At 32.3% G+C, this 24,916-nt stretch overlaps 1 protein-coding gene across 2 annotated transcripts in view; it reads right to left on the bottom strand.

Moving 5' to 3' along the window:
* The window catches only part of LOC118205715 (GPN-loop GTPase 3), a 43,327-nt gene extending 18,822 nt beyond the window's left edge, over positions 1-24,505 (bottom strand). Inside the window, exons 1-5 of one of the 2 annotated variants that reach the window (XM_085818494.1) lie at positions 24,315-24,467; positions 18,838-18,968; positions 17,890-17,998; positions 11,948-12,035; positions 1,875-1,954 (exon numbers count right to left, since the gene is read on the bottom strand). In XM_085818494.1, coding sequence (XP_085674620.1) covers positions 1,875-1,954; positions 11,948-12,035; positions 17,890-17,998; positions 18,838-18,924 — 364 coding nt within the window. In that variant the 5' untranslated portion in view covers positions 18,925-18,968; positions 24,315-24,467. Of the gene's footprint in view, positions 1-1,874; positions 1,955-11,947; positions 12,036-17,889; positions 17,999-18,837; positions 18,969-24,314 lie in introns of both variants that reach the window. The other variant, XM_085818503.1, reaches the window with a different exon arrangement.
* Between the last annotated feature and the right edge of the window lie 411 nt (positions 24,506-24,916).

The raw sequence follows: 24,916 nt of genomic DNA, 5'->3' as shown, positions 1-24,916 counted from the left end.
AGCTTCAAAAGCAATTTCAGAACACCAAAAATATAATGCTAGGGAAGGGGAGGAAACCTGATAGATTTCAGATTTTAATAGTTACCCAAAAGGGCTCTTTTAAAGTTTAATATGGTTTATCAATAAAGATGGCTCAGGTGGAACAACTAAGTATTTTACAGGATCTGTTTAGTCCTAGAAAATGTTTTGATAAGCATTTTATAGATGACTATTTAGGGTAACATGGGAATGTACTTTGTCTTCTGTGTATTCGAAAAGTGAACAATTTTACATCATTTAATAAAAAAATATTGAATGTTCTGAATTAAATATATCATAAATTTCATTATCACTAACAATTTTATTTCAATCCATTGGATTTTAAAGTATATATATTCTTAAGTACATTTTTACTGCTTAATTTGTTCATCCATAACAGACAGACTCAACTGAAAGATAAATATCTTACATTTTGCCGAACAGACTTTATTCGAAAATGAAATGCTGTATTTACAGTAGACAATATTTAGAGTTAATCAATGCAGAATTGTGTTTAGAGACTAACAGCCGCTTAGGGTTAATAATATTTTCATAATTTTTTATACTTATTACAATTTATTACATAATGTACTATTACAAACTCATACATCTTATTCTTAAGTTACCTTTCTACAGCAAATTTGAAATGCATTAATTTAGTTAGAATTTGAACACATTATAGATTAAAATATGTTTAATTTGTAAATACATTCAGCTGATCATTTTTGTAAATAATTGGCTTGAATTTCGTGGAAATATTTGGGTTGTACCCTTTTTTGCAATCAACTTTTATTTTTTTAATAATGTATCTAGTTGATATAAATTAAGATACATTTATAACATAACGAACATCTGCAGTTTTCTGAATTTAATAAAAAATATTTCTGATACCATATCTTACATACGAGCTACAGAATTATTTACATTTAAAATTTTCACAGTGCTTTGCATTTAATTTTTTTAAAATTAAAACTGTAAATCTATACTATTAAAATTTGTGCGCATCCGAGAGGTACCCCTGGATTCCAAAAATTCGTGGGAGCCATTTCAGCCATTCTAATCTTTGTACGATCAGCTGAGATTTCAATTAAAAACTCTGAAAACGCTAATTTTAACACACATTTTCCCGAGAGGTAATAGGCTCGTACACTAGAGATAAAAATTCTTTATTTTGAGCATTATTATACTATATTTCATACAATAATGTGCACTGCTCACTTTCGAATTAGTTCAGTTTGTTAGTTAAGAAATTTTACGTTTTGCATAAATATGAAATAAAAAAATAAAATATTGCTAAACATTAAACATATTATTACTGTATCAGTCATATTCTGACACTGAAGAAAACACGCAGTTGCATGTGATGCCATTGTACGTCTAACATTTTTTGTTAATTTTAACATTTTAAATAAATAGCTGCTTTTTTTCCCCTTCTTCTTCCCCCCTTACAGGTTAGGATAACTGACATGATATGTTACTGCCACAATATTTCTTTTATTGATATTCAGAAAAAGTTGTTATATTACATTAAATTTAAATTCTGATGTCATACTCATACCTGATGTGTCAAAAGTTTTTGTTTCTTGTTTGACAACAAAAATTATTTACGAATTGTCTGTTGCAGGGAAAGAATGAACTGATTTCATTCATTTTGATATGTTTTGATAAATTTTCTTTTCAGGTGTACAAAGAACTTATAAATTTTGCTTTGGCTGTTTTCTTTCAAAACTGTACTGAAGTTTACATATTGCACTTGTTTTTTCAATTTTGTTTTTAATACAATATAAAAAATACATTTTAGTATCTTTATTAAAAATTCTTAATACCTAAACTACATAAATCATTTTATATCATACCTGGGCAATCAAACAAAATATAATCATCAACTTCTTCACCTAACTGTTCAGTTAGCCATTCTAAATTGTCAACAAGATATCTGAAATGAAGAAAATTATTATGTAAAGCAATTTATAACACAGTTCAAAGATGTTCTGAAATGCAAAATTAATAGCATTCTCTTTTAGTTGGCTTTTAACCCTTTCAAGATGGGTGCCTCAGTCTCCGAAGAACTGCCTGAAGATGATGTGCTAACTTTAGAAAAAAATGTACATAGATTAAATTTGTGATTTAATTGTTCCAATTTTTGGCCTATTATGAGATGAACACACATGTAGTTGTCCGAATTAATTTAAAAATTTTACATTTTCTTTGCCATCTGAAGTGTAAAGAAGTACCACATGAAATAGCAAAGACGTTGCAAACTGGTCCCAGAGGATGTAAAGTGGTCATGGTAACTTTTATGACGTCTTCACAACACTGCGAAACATCTTTACAATACAGCGAAGACACAAAATATTTGCCACTGCATCTTGGCAATTTGTCAAAGTCGCTGAAACGTCATGGTATGACCGCTTTTAGGCGTGGCCATTTTAGCATTTTTTTCATCATTTAGTTCATTAGCGTTAGAATGAAAAGAGACTAAATCTGCCCTTTCAAGAATCTGAAGTTCGTATAAGATATATTTTGCAATGCTTCACTACTTTATTTCATCTAAATAAATTAAACTAAGGTAGGTTCATCTAAAGAAATACAGTCAAAAGTCGTTAATCTGGACTCGTTGGGACTTCGGCGATTCCGGATTATCGATTTTTTTGGATTATAGATCATCACTTTCAATCTGGTAAGATGGCATGAAGAAATTATAAAATTAAAAATATGAAACCGTAATTTATGAAATAAAGAACAATTATGATCTAAAGGGTATCAAAATTCACCAAAAAAAAAAAAAAAAGAGCTTAATATTTATTTCAATGTAAGTTGTTCAAGTTGCTTCATTTTATGTGATAATACTTTCTCTTTAATTCTAAAAACAGACATAATTTCTTCAGTTACAAAGTTCCGCTGTTGAAGTCCTATAATTGCTGTGTCGAGAATACCGACTAATTTGTCAATCGAAATTTTTTCGTTTTCAATAACCTCTGTGTCACTTTCTTCACTATTGGAAGCGAATTATAATGACGAGGAATTTGATTTAAATCATATCAAAGACGGTGTGCATCGAGATAAAATACTACATTTAGTAAGGAATTATAAGCCAAATAAAATAAAAACATCTGCCCTGAAGATAAGGATAGTGCTGACAGATCAACTTCCAATTCATTGCGCACCGCGGTCAATTATCGAGCTTTGGGCTAAGCCAGCACTGGTGGATTTGCAGGAAGAGAGATGGTTTTTAATTTTACTTGAAAGGTGCGCTGAAGCAGGAAGTTAGAGATGAGGATTATTAAACCGGGGTTTAAGTTGTAATTTATAAGTTTAATAAGCAAGCCATCAAACCATACACAGTCGAAGGCCTTTTTCTATGTCTAGAAAAATGACTGCTACTGTCTCTTTTTTTATTGAAGCTTTTTCTTATGAATTCAATTACTCTGGTGACTTGGTGGGTGGTAGAATAGCCAGTTCTAAAACCGAATTGATTACTATTGAGAATATTATTGTTGTAGAGATGAGCTTTGATTCTGTTTACAATGATACGTTCGTATAATTTTCCAAGGGCGGGGAGCAAAGAGATGGGTCTGTAATTTATTGTAGACGAAGGATTTTTTTCCTGGTTTTTTGAGTACAAAAATGATCGCGTGCTTCCAGGTTTTTGGAAAATATATCTTATGGGAAAATATATGGGAAGATGGATACTGTTGTATGTATTTACAGTATTAATTTATTAGCTGTAAAAATCTGGCAACATGAAAATAATATAAAAGTTTAGTATTTGAGAACTGGCATAATTCTAGTCATAAGAGGAATGCCCAAACTGTATTTGCTGTAATGGTTGTTTCCCCTTTTAAAGGAGAAAATATATTATGCTTCATTTTGGAATGAAGATGAGTAATTCATAAATGAAAATAAAGTTGGAAACAAAATCAACATATATTTAGAATTTTTAACTTCTGCATTTTCATTTATCAACAATTTAAAATTTTTTATTAAAAATTTTTTAATAGGCATTCACTGAACATTTAAGCCAAATACTTTCTGGTGTCTTAACTCTTGACAGATTTCTTTTGAAGTTTTTAAAATATGTTTGTTTGTATAGAATACAGTAAACCATATAAGAATTACCAAGCTAAAAGAGAGATGCCTTCATGGAGCACTTCTTAAGGGAGAAACAGCTCATATTTACATTACATATGGGGAAACCAAGGAAAATATCAATGCAGTCTGCCATTTTGCTAAAATTTTAATCCTAGTCAAACTACCAGTGCTTAGAAGTCTTTATCATTTGGCTAATGATGGTATTCAGTGTTATTTCTAGGTTTTTTTTGGAAGAGTAAAAATACTCCTTGACTTTTTAAGGAGGAGTGAAATACGGAAATAGCATAAACTAAATATGCAGAGACAAATTTTCTCTCTCTCTCTATATATATATATATATAAAAAAAACTTTTTTAATGGACAAAATGAAATAGAAAAAAATGAGGATGCTATTTTGGTTTTTGACAATTATAGCATATGTTAAGTATTAGTAGAAATAAGAAAAAAATATTATAAATAAGAAATATTAAGCATTATAAATAAAAGAATTTATTTTACATTAAATGTTCTAAATGAAATAGTTATTTAATATTACAAATTTAATATCCTTTTCCTCTGATTTTTCCTCTATGTTACAGCTGATTTCCTTACAATATCAAAACTCTTACAAAATTAAAGTTACAAAAAATATTTATTCTTGGTTACATTACAGCTTTAAGCTCTTTTTCCCCTGATTTCCTTACAATATCACAGCTCTTTCAAAATTAAAGTCACAAAAAACATTTTTCCTTGGTTACATTACAATTCTAATCTCCTTTACCTCTGATTTTTCCACAAAGTTACTGCTCTTTCAAAATTAAAATTACAAAAAACATTTTCCATTTGTTCTTTGAAATCTGGGCCTTGCTCAGATATTCTCGTTAGAATTTCCAGTTGTTTTCCCCCAATCTATTTATTCATTTGATTTGATCTTATTTTGAGTAAAAAATCCTCTTTCACAAACAGCCGTTGGTCATAGCTATTTGTGCCGGGTATAGTCATAGCTATTTGAGCTGTAAATCCTGGATATAAGAGTTCACCATCTAAACTTGATGAGGACAACAAATTGGCAAACTGTTTAAATTGGAATTCTCTGTAGCGTGCATAAAAACACTGTACTTCAAGGTGCTCTTACTTTAACTCTTCTGCTGAAACACACAAAACTGAGGTCGAATCTGGTCTATAATAATGTTTAATAGCATTATCTAGGGACTCCAATCTTGATGATTCTGTTGTTGTAACACAAGAGGGATTCAACAAAACATCAAAATCCTGCAAAAGATGCATCTGCTGCAAATTAAATCTTTCTTGCAGATTCTCTATCAGTGCACTCAAAAAAGCATTTTTAGCACTCATGAAACCATTTAAAGATTTAGTAGAAACAGATAATTTAATATCTTGAATTCGATTACCCATTATTACGAGCAGACTCTAAAAATTCCTTTAGATGAGTGCCATGACCTTCCTCCTTTTTCATTTCCTGCATGCGATTAATAGTTGATTCTAGACTGTTAACCAACACTGAGAAGTCCACATCAATGCTCTGAAACATTTTACTGAATTTGTTCATAATCAGTAACACATCTTTCAAAAATGACAAGGTGACTGCAAATGAAAATTGTGAGCATTGTTTAAGTAATCCTAAGCCCTTGTCCATAGGATTGCTTGTTTTAGTTTGCAATTATGAGGGTAAGTTGAAAAATAAGTTTCCCTGTCGACTGTGGTCAGAGTTGTGTATGAAAGTCAAAAAATAGAATGAGACATTAAAGATATGACATACCTTTATTTTTCCACATAGGTACCAAGTACATTGAGACATTTGCCATATAGCTTGATAAGTTTCAAAAAGCCCTCCAGGAAAAAATCAGGGCTTTGCATATGGAAGAACCGTTGAACAGCTTGTTTCACTTCAGTATTGCTTCCAAAGCACCTTCCCCCGAGATTTTTCTTCAAAGCCGGAAACAGATGGAAGTCGCTTGGTGCGAGATCAGGACTGTATGGTGGATGGTGTAGGCGCTCCCAACCAAGAGTTGCAATATGGTTTTGCGTTGCCATCGCTGAATGTGGTCTGGCATTGTCATCCAACAGCAGAAAGCCAGATGTGAGAAGGCCAGGCCGCTTTTTCCAAATCGCTTCTTTCAATTTCGACAAGGTGTCACAGTAGCGCGTAGCATTGATGGTTCCAACCTCCAAAAAGTCCAGCAACAAAACTCCTTGGGCGTCCCAGAAAACTGTGAGGAGCACTTTACCTGCAGATGGAGTTGTCTTGAACTTCTTTCGGACAGGTGAGGACGGATGTTTCCACTCCATAGATGCGGCCTTCGATTCTGGTGTGAAATGGTGGACCCACGTTTCATCCCCCGTCACAATCCGAAACAGAAAGTCATTGCCATCTTCATGGTAACACATGAGATGTTCCAGGCTGACCCCCATGCGTTGTTCCTTGTGTGTCGAAGTCAATTGTTGGGGCACCCATCGTGCTGACACTTTTCTGTATCGAAGAATGTCATGGATAATGTTTTGAGCTCGCTCATGTGAGATTCCAAGATCTTCCGCTACTTCATCGATGGTGATACGCTGGTTCACTCTAATCATGTCATCCACCTTCCTGACATTTGCATCTGTAGTGGCCGTGCGCGTCTGTCCAGCTCTCGGTATGTCCTCCTCTTGCTGACCTCCATCACTGAATGTGCGACACCATCTCCGCACCATTTGCTTCGACATCACACCTGGCCCATAGACTTCCACGAGGCGGTTATGAATTTCTGTTCCTAATACTCCACGTGCCCATTCATGGCGGATAACCGCTCTCACTTCCTTCTTTGACCACGAATTCAAAACGCACCTTCTCTCCATACCTACCGGGGCTCAAATGAGAGGCTGGTCTCCGCTTTGCACAGGCACTGCAACAGTGCCATCTGCTTGATTTGCAGCGACCATTACCCAATGGTGTATCGGTGACTTGTACGTTTTCCTGCTGTGTCGCCTTTCGCCCATAGCTGTTCAACGCTTCTTCCATATGCAAAGCGTGAATTTTTCTTGGAGGACTTTTTGAAGCTTATCAAGCGATATGACAAATGTCTCAACGTACTCGTACGAGAATAATAAAATAAAGGTACGTCATATCTTTAATATCTCATTCTATTTTTTGACTTTCATACACAACTCTGACCACAGTTGACAGGGGAAACTTATTTTTCAACCTACCCTCGTATGTCTGTCATGGTAAGGATCACAGCATCATAACTGATATGACATGCATCAACTGCATTCCCAAGTGACAACCACTGAACAGCATTTATGTCTTTGAGAGTTATGTTTGGCTCATTTAACACATCTTGCATCAATTTCAGCTTTTCAATCCTAATATTGGACGTGTGAAAATAAGCATACAATGAACCTAAAATTCTCTGGCAGCTTTGAAACAGGAATATGCCATCAGCAGCTTGGGAAACAGCTAAAGCTAAATGGTGAGCTATGCAGTGATAGTGTGACAAACCAGGTATCGTATCCTGAAATTTTTTGCCAAGTCCGTTGTTTTTTCCCATCATAACAGCAGCACCATCTGCTGAAAGGCCAACAACTTTTGATAGCCGTACTTTTTTTTCGTTGAGAAACTTTATTATTATTTCTTTCAGTGCATCTGCATAGCATTCACCTGATAGTTTCAAATTTGCCCAAAGACTATTCTGACTTTCATTGTTTTTCAAATATTTCACATATATAATTAATTTATGGTCAACTGAAATATCTGTTGACTCATCTATCATTAAAGAAATGTAGGGGCTTTGTGAAACATCCTCATCCAAATTTGATTCTAATACTTCCGAAATAGCTTTAATTATGTCTGTAACTGAATTTTGAGATAAATTTAAGTGAGTCTCTTTCACAGTCTCATTTCCACAGGATTTCATAAGCATCATTAAAGGCTTAAATTTCGTTAAAGGAAGTTCTTCTTTTCCAATAGTGTAAACAGTCTTGAACAAAGAGAGCCTGAGTTCTGTAATTTTTTCGTGGCAAGACAGAGTACTTCTTTGAAAACATGATGAACCCGTCACACCCATGCCGTTCTTCATATTCGCAGATTGACATGTTTTACAAAACACTTTATTTTGTACTTTATTGCAGAGGACCCAAGGAAATTCTTTAAGCCACTTACTTTAGTTTCTTCTGGTTGTTCATCAATCTTTGGTTTCTTAGTTGACGGCTCTGAGCCGGCTTGACAGCTTTTTTATAAAAAAACTCGATGGATTTAGAATTCATATTTAAATATTTTAATTAATTTTTCTCCTGGAATAATTGCTTCAGTCTCAAGGGGACCACCCTATTGAATTAAATAGTTTTTAAAAATTAGTTAGTTTTAAAAAATATTTCTGATGTGCTTCTCCTAAAAGCTGATCACTTGTAGAATCTTTCGTTTCGTTTTGCAGACTGTATGGAATTTCTTAAATTTAAAATTTTCTCCATATGTGATCTTAATTTCGCTTAAAATATTAATTTTTATATGAAAGGAATTTATTTTATAAGTGCGAATACAAATTACAATCGTTTTAAGAACGATATTTAGTTAAAATCAGTAATGAGTTAGGCGATCTTGTGCCATCAAATTAAAACAATAATAATAATAAAAATTATACTACTCTCCTACAGAATATTTCAAGAAAACAAGAGTATTTACAGCAGGGTTTGTACAATCCAAAAAAGTACTTATTTTTGCCCCAAAATTGGTAAAAATTTCAAAATTTATGCAAAATATTAATTTTGAATAGATAGATGTCAGCTAAATATTGATTTTCAGATGGAGTGACTCTTAGACGAATTAATTTCATATAAGCAGAACGTTAAGTCCTGATTTGCCCACTAGAAAATCGCAAGGAGATGTCTTTTTATGACAGCTGACAATTATCAATGCTATTCCAATTTTTGTACCGAAAAACGTGATAAAATTGATATTTTTTTAACGAAATAGCAATAGAACACTCAAGATTTGCGTTGTAAGACTAGTGAAGATTATGATTTTTTAAAAAGAAGATTGGAACTAAAATTTTATTTTTGTACTGGTAGTCTGGTAGTTCTCAATAAAATTTCGACTTTTTTCCTGACTAGCGCAGAATAATGAAAGAATTAAAAATGCAAACACTATACGCATAAAAATAATTTAAAGGCATATTAGAAATCATGCTAGAAAATTTTGAAAAAAAAACTTAATTAGCTTCATATATGCTTTTACTTCACCTTAAATTTTCTGAAAAGAGTGCAAAAGATTTTTCCAGCTCGTAATGTGAAATTTCACCGAACTCGCAAACCACTTGTGTCGATAACCAATTCTACTATTCGAATGACCATTGAGTAACATGGAATGTGTGACGAAATCAGTGCTTGTAAATATACAATGAAACTTCAATTTCATTAGTCAGCTTCTTTCTTTTACAATTTGGCTATGATCGCTGAGTCAGCATGGCGCCACACAGTGCCATGCCTATATTCTTTGTCACGGAGAAGTCGGACGAAAATGTCTCAGTGGTGTTTTGAGTAGAAAAAAATATTATTTGTTGATTTCGATGGGGCGCTATGCATATTTTAAGCTAAAGCTTTGTTAAAAATTCAATACGTGAAAAAAAGCCTGGCTAGTTTTTTTAAGCGTATTTCCGATTTTCAATGCATGAAATACGCTCTCAGAGGCAATAAAAATATCTCTGATGGTCTCATTCACAATAAAAATTGTAACTAAATCAAAGAATAGCTGTAAAAATGCATAATTCAAATTCTGTCGCTTAAATGTTGCTATTCGTTAAATAATATTTTTGTTGCTTGTGTCACAGAGTATGCAATACAATACAATACAAAGTTCTCAAATCCTAACCTCCATTAAAAAATAAATAAAATTATGAAGAATACTAAAAAAAGGCAGATGTGAGGCAAAAGTGACTTTTCTCCCAACTAACTCATATTCCTTTTATGTCACTTTAAACACCTGCTGGCTAGGGCTACCAATGGCTTTCAGCTACTGATGAGTCTAAAAGTTATCAGAACATATACAAATGTACACTGCACAAAAAAAAGGGGGCATTTCTATATCTCCCATTCTACTGGGCCGATTTAGTAAGTTCAACTTGCATTTTTCATGTCTCAAAAGCACGACTTAGGATATGTATTAGATTTATATATAGCATTGTTCTAATATAGGTATTTTGACACAAAAATCAGACTTTTTTTCTGAAATAACATACTGATTTTTTTCCACATTTCGATTCTACGACTCAAATTACACCACACTACCAAGTTTTGTAAAAATCGCACGAGTAGTTTAAAAATTAGCTCTCAAAATTTTGGCTCTTCAATGTTAATTGAGTTTGGTAAATATTTATTAATCTCTCTTTTTTTATTAAACTTATTTGATTCTTCCTTTCACATTTCGAAACTTAGGTTCATTCCCAATAAAATTCTCCCATTTTTATGATTTATTTTTAAAATTTGTATTTTTAAATAATTTTTCAAAAAACATTTTGAATTATAATCTATAAATTTTTTACCACCATCTTAAAGTACACATATTTCTAAGCATACCTGCAAAAAATTAAAGTTTTTCATTCAAAAATTTCCAATGATATAGGTAAAATTATATATTGGCACATTTTGAAATTAGGCATATTTGTTGAAAGTGATAAAACACCAATTGTGGTTGAGACACTATGCTAAAATTACTTGGAAGTAGAAACGATGTGACCTTTATCCCCGCTCATGCACAACATAGAAAGGTAGGAACGAGGTGCCTTTTTCCCCACTCCAGCATAATGGAAGGGAAAGGAAAATTGGTTGCCACATGTTAAGAAGTTCACCCCACATGTTCATGTGCCACATGTTCCAACCCATATGCCACATGTTCATGTAGCATATCTTTAGCATTCAGGATTGAGTGCTAGAAGTGAATTATTCTTGACGCAAACTGAAAACATTGTGCCAAGATAAATTTGCACACCAAATTTTATAAAATTTAATATTTAGGCATAATTTGAGTCGTAGAATCAAAATATGGAAAAAAAATGAGTATGTTGTTTCAGAGAAATTTCGATTTTGTGTCAAATTACCTATGTTAGAACAGTGTTATATATAAATCTAATATATATCTTAAATTGCACTTTCGAGACATGAAAAACACAATTTGAATTTTGTCAATCTGCCCAGTAGAATGGGAGATATAAAACTGTCCCTTTAATTTTATTTTTTTCCGCACAGTGTACATATATACATGCACATACACATTTCTTAATCCGATCCCTCAAATAACAAAAAAGTTTATACTATTAAAATCTGTGCACGTCTGTGTGTTTGTAACATCATCTTCTCATACTCATTATAAAAATCAACAAATATCTACAGTAGATTCAGACAACATGGATCAAATGAAATTTAACAACACAAATATAAATAAAATATAATAAGAAAAAATACAATTCCTACTAAACAAAATTAATTTAGTTAAATTTAATTTAATTAGAAAAATAATTCTGAAAATCATTATATGTAGGGGAATGGAATTTATCTAATTTAGGTTTTATTAATTCAATATATTTCATTTATTGCTGAGAATCTTCTTTAGTAAAGACTAAAAAAAAAAACCAGGATATGCGATAAAAAACTGGGAGTTATGCATAGTATTTAGGAATTAAACTTGCCCATGATTATGTATGTTACAGGAATATCCTATTTTATAGAGAATTCTCTATTATCAGCAGTCTCACAGTCTGTAGTCAGTCTATGGATATATTACCTACAGACTATAGTAACACTAGATACATAGCTATAGTAATAATATATTACAATTACATAATATGGTATTGTTGGAACACCCACTTACTCGAGACAAAAAACCAAGCCACCATTTGGGCCATAATGCAAATCTTCATCTTCCATAGCATCATCTAGATGTATTAAGTCACGGATATCTAAAAAAGAAATGAATGGAGAAACAAGACATCTTTTAAACACATATCATTTAATGAAAACAGCTATCATAAAACAGGTTATCAATTTATTAAATTTTAAATCACATAACGGGGGGGAAAAAAAGAAGGAAGAAAATCTGAAAGGATTCAGTTTTAATGTCCCTCCAGAGAGTTTGTTAAGGTTTTTTTATGCTTACACTGAGTTTTGCAGGTTACCAATCTGCTCATGGACTCACTCCTCCTAATGTTACATTTTTGGTGTGCTTTCAACTAGATTATTAAGCAATGCTTTCTCTGCAATTTCATTACATACAGTTCAATGGCAAAATCACAAAATATTTAAAAACAGCATATCTTTAGCATTCAGGATTGAGTGCTAGAGGTTAACACATACTTTTTTAATATTTGCTATATTATTTCTTAAAAACTAGCCTCTCACCTGGTTAGCTGCCTAAAATCGCTATTGCAAAAAAAGGAAAAGTATGTAATGATTTTAAAGATTATAGTTACTTATTTAATATTCCTGATTAGCTATTTCACGATTTCAATGCATTTTTATTTAAATAATTAATCATATAGTAAAGTACTAAAAGTATTCTTAGGATCTTTTTTATTGCTCTTAAATCACTTAGTTTATTAATCAGTAATCTTTCAGATTAAATCTGAAAGTTAAATATCTTATGCTTTACAGAATTGTTGCAACAAGGCATGGGAGAAAAATATTTTATTTTGGGCATTAGCAATACATTGCTTTCTGAGATTAAGGAATTCTTTCTTCACAAATACATGCAATATCTTTCAGTCACAGTGAGAACAAATGGCATCTTTCCCCCAGATGCTCTAATAAATTTCACTATCTCTGAGTAAGAATGAAGACTTTTTGAAAGGGAAAATATGCATACATCTTTAAGAAAATATTAAAAATATTATATATATATAAAGTATAATAAATTTAATAATACTTTTACATTTGCCAATACAATACAAATCTGTCAATATAACAATGTTTTAGTACAGTCAAAAGTTGTTAATCCGGACTCGTCGGGACTTCGGCGATTCCGGATTATCGATCATCAGTTTAAATCTGGTAAGATGGCATGCAGAAATTATAAAATTAAAAATATGAAACCGTAATTTATGAAATAAAGAACAATTATGATCTAAAGGGTATCAAAATCAAAATTTAAAAAAAAAAAAAAAAAAAAAAAAAGAGCTTAATATTTATTTGTTTACTTTATTAAACATTTCTTTCAACGTAAGTTGTTTAAGTTGCTTTGTTTTATGTGATAATACTTTCTCTTTAATTCTATAAACAGACATAATTTCTTGTTCAGTTACAAAGTTCCGCTGTTGAAGTCCTATAATTGCTGTGTCGAGAACACCGACTAATTTGTCAAACCCAAATTTTTTCGTTTTCAATAACCTCTGTGTCATTTTCTTCACTATCGGGAGCGAATTATAATGACGAGGAATTTGATTTAAATCATATCAAAGACGGAGTACATCAAGATGAAATACTACATTTAGTATGTAATTATAAGCCAAATAAAATAAGAACATCTGCCCTGAAGATAAGGATAGTAGTGACAGATCAACTTCCAATTCATTGTGCGCTGTGGCGTTCCCCCCCTTTTCGCCACAGAGCAGCGTGAAATTGATAAACAGATTTCGGAATGGTTAGAGAAACAAAGGCTATGCCTTTATCCATTTTTTGCAGCAATTCCACTTTTTGTTTAATGCACTTCGAAACATACTTTCACTTTGTAGATCCTTTACATATTAGTAAATATATATCAGAAATTCTATTTGACATAATCGAAAGTTCGAGCTTACTTTTATAAAATTGCTCTGACAGTCTGCAAAAAATAATAAGCCAGATCCAATTCAATGATTAAAAAACAATGCAATCTGCAACATTAACTGAAATAGATAATTTTAGCTTATACCGCCCATTATATTAAACATGCATGCGTAAACGTATTATGCACTTGCGCACACGCATATGCGCAGCCGTAAAGGTCTTACGCGCATGCTTCAACGCGACACATGCGCAGAAAGTTTATAGCTTTGAGGTCTAGATTATAGATCATTCCGGATTATGGGTGTCCGAATTAACGACTTTTAACTGTAATGAATTTTTAATAAAATGTAACAACATTTAATTATTGTTTGAATTAATTTACAAATCAATAAGACATATAATAATATAACAATAAAAAGTTTAATGAATGAATAGATATTTACTGTGAGTAGAACTATGTCTGCCATTTGACCCCCCCCAAAAAAAAGTGCCTCCAGTAAGTTATATTAAAAATTGTTTAATGTTAAACATCATATCAGAAGGTTGGACACCTGCTAACAACATGACCTTGAAATATTAGCGATTTTGTATCAGCATCATGACGTTTTCTTTCTTGTGCCAAAATATCGAGTTTTGAGGTGAGCGAGGTGTCATTTGCAGGAACTTTTGATTCACTTCCTTAATTTGAAAAAAATCAGCAGCTGAGACATATTGTAGAAGCATATGGTGAGACTGCTTGTGAAAGATAATATGTGTTGAAAGTGAGAAAGTGTAGCAAGTGGTTTCAAAAGTCTAAGACTAATGAACTTGACATCAAAGACAATAAAACGTAGCAAAAGGATGAAAGTGTATGAGGCCATGGAATTCAAAGCATTAGTGGATGAAGATCTGTACCAAATGCAAGAAGAACTTGCACTTATAATTAGGAGTGATTCAACAAGCAATTTCATATTATTTGAAATCATTGGAAATTATTCAGTGAAATTGGGTTCCATATGAACTGAAGGCGAGAAGTCTTGAATGCTCATTTTTTACATGTGAAATATTGCTCGCCAGGTATAAATGAAAGAGGTTTCTTGCATTACATAGTCACTGGTGATGAAAAATGGATGCACTACAATAACCAAAAGAAGAAGAAGTCATGGGGCCCGCCTGGCCTTGCTTTGACAGCCAAGCCGAATAATCATAGAAAAATCCTATTGAGTAGACGGTGGGATCAACTTGGTGCCATGTACTATGAGTTGCCTAAACCGAACAAAACCATTAGTGGGGCTCTCTACCGAACACAGCTGATGAGACAGAGCCAAACACTCAAAGAAAAATGCGTCTAGTACTACTTCAGACAAAATTATTCTCCTGCATGATAATGCTTATCCACATTTGGGGCCCAGTCTAAACCTACTCGGAAACACTCAAATGAGAAATTTTCCCCTCCCACTATGTTCACCAGACATTGCTCATCCTAATTATTACTTTCTTCGACTGATGATGCATGGCCTGTCTGAGCAGCGGTGTGCATCATATGAAGATATCAAAAATTGGGTTCATTTAGTGATAGCCTCCGAAGATGAAGCATTCTTCCTACATGGTATCCACATACTGCCAGAAATATGGGAAAAGTACAGCTGGCAATCCACAATACTTAGAATAAAACATAATGCAGCAATGTTTGATCAGAAATGGCAGAAACGTATTTGTATTCTCAATACCTAAAATGCTTTTTGTAGGTGGTAGACCCTGAAATATGGAATGGTACATAATGCCGCATTTGGCATAGCTAAAATTTTCTTCTGCTTTTGAATCATCTTTCGAACTTGCAAAACAAATATTTGTATCCAAATAATTTTCCTTATCTGATAAGAGATTTTCCTTTTCAGAATCAAATTCCTCGTTTAAAAAAAGTTCTTCTGCTTTCTCTTTGATGCCATTTCAAAATAAAGATATAAAAATTCCTGCCAAAAATACCAAATTCATCCTTGTTTTGAAGGAGATTATTGAGTACTCCTAGCACCATTTATACCATGTAAAATGAAATAATCTGTGAATTGAACACATCCATAACGCTGAAAAACCATTGGATTATTACAAAGAACGAGACCACATCATCTGCACATGTAGGTGCAAAAATCTAACTCATGAACAGAATTCCTTCATTAAGCAGAAATCTGCAATTCGAATCCCCCCACTGCGGTGTGTAAATGGAATGCGAGCTGAGCTCATTAATGATCATCAAAAGGTTAAAATGTAAGATCAATATCTTACATTTTACTGAATAGCAAGAGTGGCATGCCTGAGATAAAAATGTTTTATTTCAAACGCTACTACCAATTCTTGCTTTCAAACTGCTGAGTTTGTCAAACAGATCTTCCCCAAACTACTAAAGAAAATATGTGTTTTTTTAAACTTGCACATTTAAAAATTAATTATAAAGTAATTATGACATCACTTAAAATTTATTAAAAAAAACTGAAGGTATTTTCACCCTCCTCACCATGCAACTTTGGAGTGTAATTGGAAGTATGTCTGACTAGCAATGGGGAGTTCTGGGAGTTCAAAATTCAGTGAGGGCATAGCTAATTCTCTTCTCTGAAATAAACCTAATGACTCGATTAAAAAGATTAAACTAAAATGTTAGTAAATCTTGCACAATTATTGCCAATTGAGGAAGTTGCTGTTTTAATTGTGATTGAAAGCTTTCCAATCTAAAATACTGAGAAAAATAAATAAGTAGATCAAACAATGTAAATGCAAAGGGGGTATAGCATGATTCAAGTGCTGCTGCAAGATTAAAAGTCAGACCTTAACACCTGTAACTCAGTATTCTTTCCTTATTAAGTACACACAAATACAATCATCAGTAAACATAGTGTATGCAATCTACTTTTTTAGTTAGTTATTTCTTAGATGCCAGAACTAAAACTGGGGTTAGAGTAAATTTAAGGCTGGCCCTTGGATTATCACTAAGTTGTTGTTTCATTTATGGTAACCCGAGTCGTTAATGCTACGGAAACCCTATTATTACATAATTAGTTGTGTTATTGAGGTGAATTTGAATGATGGGAAAAAGAGTTAGGAAATTCTGTGTCGGCATTTGCATAAGAAGTACGTTGTTATTTTGTGGTTATTTATTAAAATGGCTGAATGTGGTAAGATTAATTTGAAGTTTCTATAGGATTTGGAACGAAAGAGAAAAAAAGCATTAATTGACTGGTGTCTAAATGAAGATTTAATTAGTAGCCATTATTAAGTGTTCTGTTTGTAGGAAGGAAAATGCATAGCGTCGAACATCGGATGATACTTGGACTACGGAGGACACTTTTTACTCTTAATTTTGTGATTTTATGTGGCGATGCCAGTATACAGTTTCTAGTTCAGATAATTTTAGGAAGTTTTTGCATGCTGTTAAGGAAATTTGTTTGACTGAAGATACGCACATTCATAAATCTGGTAAGTGGATATTTCCTTTGTGTAGTGCTAAGATGAATTTCTTTTTTATGTTGTTTCATTGTTTGATTTACATATAATTTATTGAGTTCATATATTTTTTGTTGACTGCTTGTTTGACCTTTTAAGTGAATATAGATCAATGTGTACATGGGCAAAGCAAAGGGAGTGCGCAATGCCTAATTGTGAAATTCTCTGATTTTTTTTTTTTTTTTTTTTCCCTTTCTTTAAGTGAAAACAGGTCAATGTGTACATGGATACCAAGTTTGTGCAATTCTTTGACTTGTTATTTTAGCTATGTGCAGCAGCAATTTTTGGCACAAAATTCGCTGTTACACAAAGCCACAAGTCAAGGTGGTACATGGAGACCTAGTTTTTGCAGTCAAAGAACTGCAAAAACTAGGTCTCCATGTACCACCAAGGGGCAACCATAAATCTATGTTTACCCAAACTGGTTGTTTTAATCTTTTCTTCCCCTGCCATCTTATTGCACATTTAAATTTACATATAATGTTTTAAAGGCAACATCTAAGGAATAACTAAATAGCTAAAATGGTAGCTCGCATCCTACAGGGTTATCCAATTACCTAAAATAAAATGGAATTTTACCACAAACTGGCTGATAATCAAAAGCTTCTGCGGCTGGATCAAGATTAACAACTTTTACTACTCGGCGAGCATCTTCACAGTATTTTGCAATTGTTGAACAGTAAGTAGACTGAAAATAAGGATTTAATAAATCATTAAATTAGAATAAAATAGCATAATAATTCATGCCATAGGATCACTTATAATTACAACTGCTTAGCTTTAACATAAAATAAGTTAGAAATTATTTACTTAAACATACTACATTAAACAAATGTACAAAACTTTTATCCACTTCCAATATTTGAATCCTCCTTATGAAAATATGAATGCAATTCAGAATTTCAAATCTAACAAATATACTTTCACTAAAATAAGCTCTTATATTAAATGCTGTCAGTAGTGAATAAATGTTAAATGATGCATTTGTCATAGTTTTTTCATTAAAGGGGGAAAAATAAATTATAGTGATGTCTCACATAATGAATATAACCTATTAAATAAAATAATCTCCATAACAAACACAATGGCATTCATTTTGTGAGATGCTGTTTCTATTATGTTACAAAATGGGAATGGTTTGAATTCAGTGTCACCAGATCTTGTGATTTTTTGCAAATTTGCTGCTTTTGACAAACCTATGCTACTAAATTTTATGTCTATGAGACTTCGTAAAATTTTTGCGACTTCACCATTTCCTTATGCTACTTTTTGTTACCTCAAAAAAAAAATTAATGCATTATAAAATAAATATTTGTTAACATAGTCAAAAGTCGTTAATCTGGACTCGTCAGGACTTCGGCGATTCCGGATTATCGATCATCAGTTTAAATCTGGTAAGCTGGCATGCAGAAATTATAAAATTAAAAATATGAAACCGTTATTTATGAAATAAAGAACAATTATGATCTAAAGGGCATCAAAATTTACAAAAAAAAAAAAAAAAAAGTTTAATATTTATTTGTTTACTTGATTAAACATTTCCTTCAATGTAAGTTGTTTAAGTTGCTTCGTTTTATGTGATAATACTTTCTCTTTAATTCTATAAACAGACATAATTTCTTGTTCAGTTACAAAGTTCCGCTGTCCTATAATATCTCCTATAATAAAGATAAGAATAATAAAGAATAAATAATAAATAATAATAAAGAATATAATAAATATCACTTTCTTCACTATCGGAAGTGAATTATAATGACGAAGAATTTGATTTAAATCATATCAAAGATGGAGTATATCAAGATGAAATACATTTAGTAAGGAATTATAAGCCAAATAAAATAAAAACGTCTGCCCTGAAGATAAGGATAGTGCTGACAGATCAAGTTCCAATTCATTGCGCACTGCGGCATCCCCCCCCCCCTGCAGAGCAGTGTGAAATCAATAAATGGATTTCAGAATGGTTAGAGAAACAAAGGATATGCCTTTATCCATTTTTTGCAGCAATTCCACTCTTTGTTTGATGGACATCGAAACATACTTTTGCTTTGTAGATCCTTTGGGAGCTCCAGCATTGGATATTCTATTTGACATAATCGAAAGTTAAAGCTTACTTTTATAAAATTGCTCTAACAGTCTGCAAAAAATAATAAGCCGGATCCAATTCGAAGATTAAGAAACAACGCAATCTGCAATTAACTGAAATAAATAATTAGATAATTGTAGCTTATACCGTCCGTTATACATTAAATGCGCATGTGTAAACGTATTATGCGCATGCGCACAAGCATATGCGCAACCGTAAAGGTCTTACGCGCATCTGTAAACGCCTATGTGCATGGTCAATGCGACGCATGCGCAGAAAGTTTGTAGCTTTGAGGTCCGGATTATGGGTGTCCGAATTAACAACTTTTGACTGTAGATGCTACAGAAAAAAAATTAATGGCATAGCAAATTATTTATATTAATTAGCATTTATTATGAAATGAAAAACTGGCATTAGTTATTTCTAAGAAACAGTATAGCTTAGCAAGATCTTCTTTGTTGGAGGACTATAGATCCGATTTGATAAACTTTGAGCTGGGAAGAGTCTTTCCACACTAACTTGAGTAGGAGGAAGAGCTGTTACTGTTAGGGCTACTTCTTTTATCTTTTCAGGATAGGTTTTATAAGTTCTAAAAGAGATGTCTTGCAAGCGCAATCATATTTCTTCAAAGGCCATGTTTGTATTTTTTCATTTTTATATCTTAAGGCTCTTGGTTCTTTATTTTCATTCGCTTTGCCTCAGTCTTTTCAACATGATCCAAAAATATTTCTCAAAATCTAATTCATCACTGGAAGAGGATGATAGAGACTCAAATGCAATGTCTGCAATTTGACTGTCCTGATTCAAATTCTCTAAGCGTTCTGAGAATAATTTCATTCTTAATGAAAGTTCATAGATGGTTTCCTTTGCCTTTTTAATTTGTTTGTCATCCAAGAAAATTCAATGTTTCGGATCTACATATATTGAATCCAGCAAGATCTCATTGTCTAGCAAACTAGTTTCTCTTTTCTTCATTGAAGAAATGATTCTTTCTGCAATAAACCCTCCATTAAAAAAAAAAAAAAAAAAAAAAATCACATTCTTCCATTCTTACCTCCAGTCAATTCTTCAAATTGCAGCTTTTTTGTGGTTATATATGGTGTAGAAAGAAAAGTTTCCAGTTCTGGAAGATCATTCCACAGTCTTTCTGTTAGTGAAACATTAGGGTTATCTACATCTTCTAAACAAGTTCTTAATTCTATCATCAAATATGTACTTCCTTATCACATTGCTCGATCAATAACTGCTCCTTTTCCTGCTCGCTTCCTAAGAATGCCATCAGTTTTGGGAGTTCTTGCTGCTATTGCTTACCTAGTGAAATTTGTAACTAAATGAATCAGTTTAATCACTAATGACAAATATCACATCCATCCTTCTCCCTTATATTTATTTATTAATATGTCAATAAAACAGAAAATAACTATTTATTAATGTATATAGTCGATAAATAAAATATTAACTCAGCTTGTCATTAATTTTTTTAAAAATTCATTTGCATTTCATTTCAGATTCAAACTATCCAACAAAAACTGGAGTCGAAGTCGACCTGTTTTTAGTGACTCTAGCTCCGACTTCTTTTACCTCAAAATATGCCCAACCTCGACTCCACAGCCCTGCTTTCCACAATTTTTTGAAAAGCATAACCCACTCTTTTTCGATACAGCTGTGCTTTCTACTAGGTGTACGATAAACTTTTCACACCAGATGACTGCAAATAAAAGAGTGATATTTAAAGAAATGAGTGACTGAATATAAAACTGATTTTTCCCAAAATACATGCCCGCTGACAATGCTTGGAGAAACGCATCTCTAACAGGAAAAAAGAATAATATGTTCTGTGCACTGATGCAATTTTCTTAAAGAAAGCAATTTTACAACGTGAGTACCAAGCCTTATTTTTAACAAGATTTTCTTTTCTTCATAAAGATTTTTGCATTGTCAGTATGTCTTCCGCTCTACTAAAATACTTTTTAAAGGTATACAGCATGAAGTCATGAGATAGCAAAAATCTACCTCCATTGTGAAACTGATAGTTCAGAATACCATCGCATTTGCTAAAGTTTTTTAGACAAATTTCTCTAACTTGAAAGCTGCACACGTATTGAAATTCGTAATATTCTTTAATGGTGCATCTGCCAATTATGGCCTTTTCTCTTTGATTACTGCTGATCAACATCCGAGTTGATCGTTGGAAGTAGACAAAAATATACAACACCTTAGCAATTTCACTACCTTGATAGCATAATTTTTTTCTGATGCAATTTAGCTTATAATATGACTTGTACTGATTCATTGAGTTAAACCATGATTTTTTTTAAAATTTATTATAGATGATCCCTTTCTCATTACCAGTGATAATAGGTTTAAAAAATAAACCAGTGATAATAGGTCGACTGCATTAGGTTTGAAATGCGTATCGCAAACATAGATTCGTTGTGTTAAGTGAATTTCTTTGAATTCACATGGAAACTAAATATCATGCTCCTTCTTATGGGAATTTCATTAATTGTGTTTGGCACACTTAACCCTTTTGCAATCTTTCGCAGAGTTATGTGCCAATTACGGCTTTAAATTTGCCATCATCAACTTCAGAAGGTTGACTAGAATGCATGCTTTCTTTAAGCGAAAAATCTCCAGAATGAAATTGTTTAAACTAATTCTGACACATGTATTCTGTTATACAACCAACATCATAAACTTTACATATATCTTTGTAAGCCTCAGCTTCTTTCTTGAAAATAAAAAGTAAAATATGTCAAAAATGTTTATTTTTGCAGCCTATGTTAAAACTGATTGTAACCTAATAGTTGTCTACAAAAAGACAGAGAATTTGTCTGTATAGCAAGCTAAATGTGTCTGCTGTCAAATTAAAAAGAAAAAAAAAAAAAAAAAACTATATGATGGACAGAAGAATAGCAATATGAACATAAAGCTATCTATTTGTGCAAACCGAAATTTCTTTCTTGCCAACTCAATAGTTTGTAACTTGATTTGCACGTGGAAACTAACTTTGTCATGACATCAGAAGTTATCTGAGTTTGTGCACCTATGATGTCACAAAAATACCATGCAATCTCTGATTTCACTTGCAACTTTTTTATTCTTCTTTTGCAACTTTCTTTCAAAACACTGTTTGATTCTGTTCTTAATCCTGATCCAAAACAAGGGATAGTAATTTTTTTTAACATTAAAACACATCATAAATATTAGGAAATGCAAAGAATTAATTAATTTGTTAGTTACAAAAATATTGGGTACTTTCTGATTATCTGTAGCACTTCCACAGAAAGTCAGCAGATTTTGGGGGATTCTGTGAACTAGCAGAAATGTTTAACTAGTGCTTTTTGATATTCTGGCTAACCCTCCTGAAAAGTCAATAATCGTTTTGTAACTAATTTCTTGCTAACCCAACATGTGAAAAACGACATCATTTAAAAAAAATGGCTGACTAAAATTTATATAAAACAGCAACTAATAAACAAAATTAAAAATGCGATGCTTCTGATTATCAGTCCAAGTGCTTGGTAATATATTTTAACCTTTAAAAAAAAAAAAAAAAAAAAAAAAAAAAAAAAAAACAGGGAATTGCAGAATTCTTGGAGAAACAGTGCCATTGTCATATTAAATTTCAAAATGCCAACAAATATATGATTGTTTCATGTGTTGAATCTTTGTTTACCATGGATTTTGCAAAAGCCAGGCATATTTTCCTTGCTGTCAAAAAATCTCCTTCTAGGTTTGATCCATATTCGCTAATGACTCTTTTTACAGTTTCACGATTAACTTTGATTTCACACTGATCTTCTAAATACACTGTAAGTTTTACAGCCCTAATTTTTGGATCCTGTTTGAATTTTAATACAATAAATCTTCAGTTCCTTTTTCCTAGCTCGAAATGTGGTCCACACTTCAGTGCATTTTGAACAGCTCCATGCAGTTTCCATTGTTTTAATACTAATAATAATGCAGATGGATGAGCACTTTACGTCAAGGACTTTTTGAATATTTTGAACAATTTTACCATTTTTAAAATAATGAATGATTAAATTTATAACAGAACTTGTTAATTACTAGCATCTTGTCATAATCACTTCAGATATGAAAATGTAAATATAAATTTTTCTACACAAGTAATAACTTCTAAATGCACATAATGCTTTTAAATTATTTTCATTTAAAACTAAAAATTTTAACAAGAAACATCATATGGCAAAACATTTCAACAAAACTTTCAAGTATCAAAACAATTATGAGTTACTGATTGGACATTGGATAAATTATTTTATTTCTAGGAATAATTTGAAGATATTTATTTTGCACCAAGTAAGGCTTAAAACGGACAAAAAGTAACACACACAAAAAAAAAAATTGAAATCTATATTTCAATATTTAGTACAAGATCTAAGCAAATAAATTTCAATGATACAAATATCCGAAAACAAAACCACTGTAAGTTGAATAGAACTTGCCGGTTGAAAACTCTGTTGAGTTCCAAACAGAGCTCGATCACCACCTAGACCAAAAAAGGGGGCCGTTTTTGCATTTCGGCCACATCATTATCATATAACTATTAGTGCTCACACACTTATTCCGAGGTTTACCAACCGAAACCTAGCCTGAAGATACACCCTCATACTCCTTTAAATTATGCAGTGTATACCTGATTATCAGAAGAAACAATGATCGCTATTCAGAAACCTACGCGATAATAAGAATGTGTACAACACGTGTGCCCGTCAGATACGTACGAAATTCACAGAAAATATGAAATCCTATTTATATAAATATATCTTTTTTTAAGAAGAGAACATACATAATTAATATAAAAACTTTCTTTAATTATTCAAGAAAAAGTAAGTAATTCTGAGTGACGAAGAAAAATAGACAGAGAAAAAAGAATACACAAAAGATTTAAACTCACTTTACCACAGCCTGCTGGGCCAATCACAAGCTGACCGTATCTCATAATTAAGTTTAAAAAAAAATACCGATATTACTCTGTACCATGCAAATTAAAGAAAAGAAACTGAAAAACAAACTTTACAAAACGTTAATTGTGCAGCCAGGAAATACAACAAAGATTTATTGATGTCTTCTTGTGCACTTACCAAGTCTTTTTGCCTGCAGAGTGAATTGTGAAGGAAAGAAAAGGATTTGGATTTGGATTATTCAGTTATGGCAAAGCACACGAGGGCTATCTGCCTAAAGGGAGGGATGCCTTTCGTGGAGGACTTTCTAAGGGAAACTGGCTCGTATACACGTTACACATGGGAAAAACCACGAAAACGCCCATGCAGCCAGCCCGTTCGCGGGATTCAAACCTCAGACCGAACTACCAGTGTTTAGCGTCTTTACCGCTCGGCCGCTGGTGGGCTGAAGGAAAGAAAAGGAACTTCGTATATTTTTTATACGAGTTCGAAAGGCCAGGAAGAAAAGATGGGACAAAATAAAGTAAAAAATAAATGGCCCAAAAGTAATGGAGAGGGAAAAAAAAATTTATAATTTAAAAAAAAAAGGGCCTAT

The sequence above is a fragment of the Stegodyphus dumicola genome, chromosome 1 (genome assembly GCF_044657685.1).
Source record: "Stegodyphus dumicola isolate Sdum_Otavi_A_Nest chromosome 1, ASM4465768v1".
In the NCBI taxonomy this organism is placed as follows: Eukaryota; Metazoa; Arthropoda; class Arachnida; order Araneae; family Eresidae; genus Stegodyphus; species Stegodyphus dumicola.
Note: the sequence above shows the minus strand (reverse complement) of the source record. Positions and strands in the feature narration are given on the sequence as shown.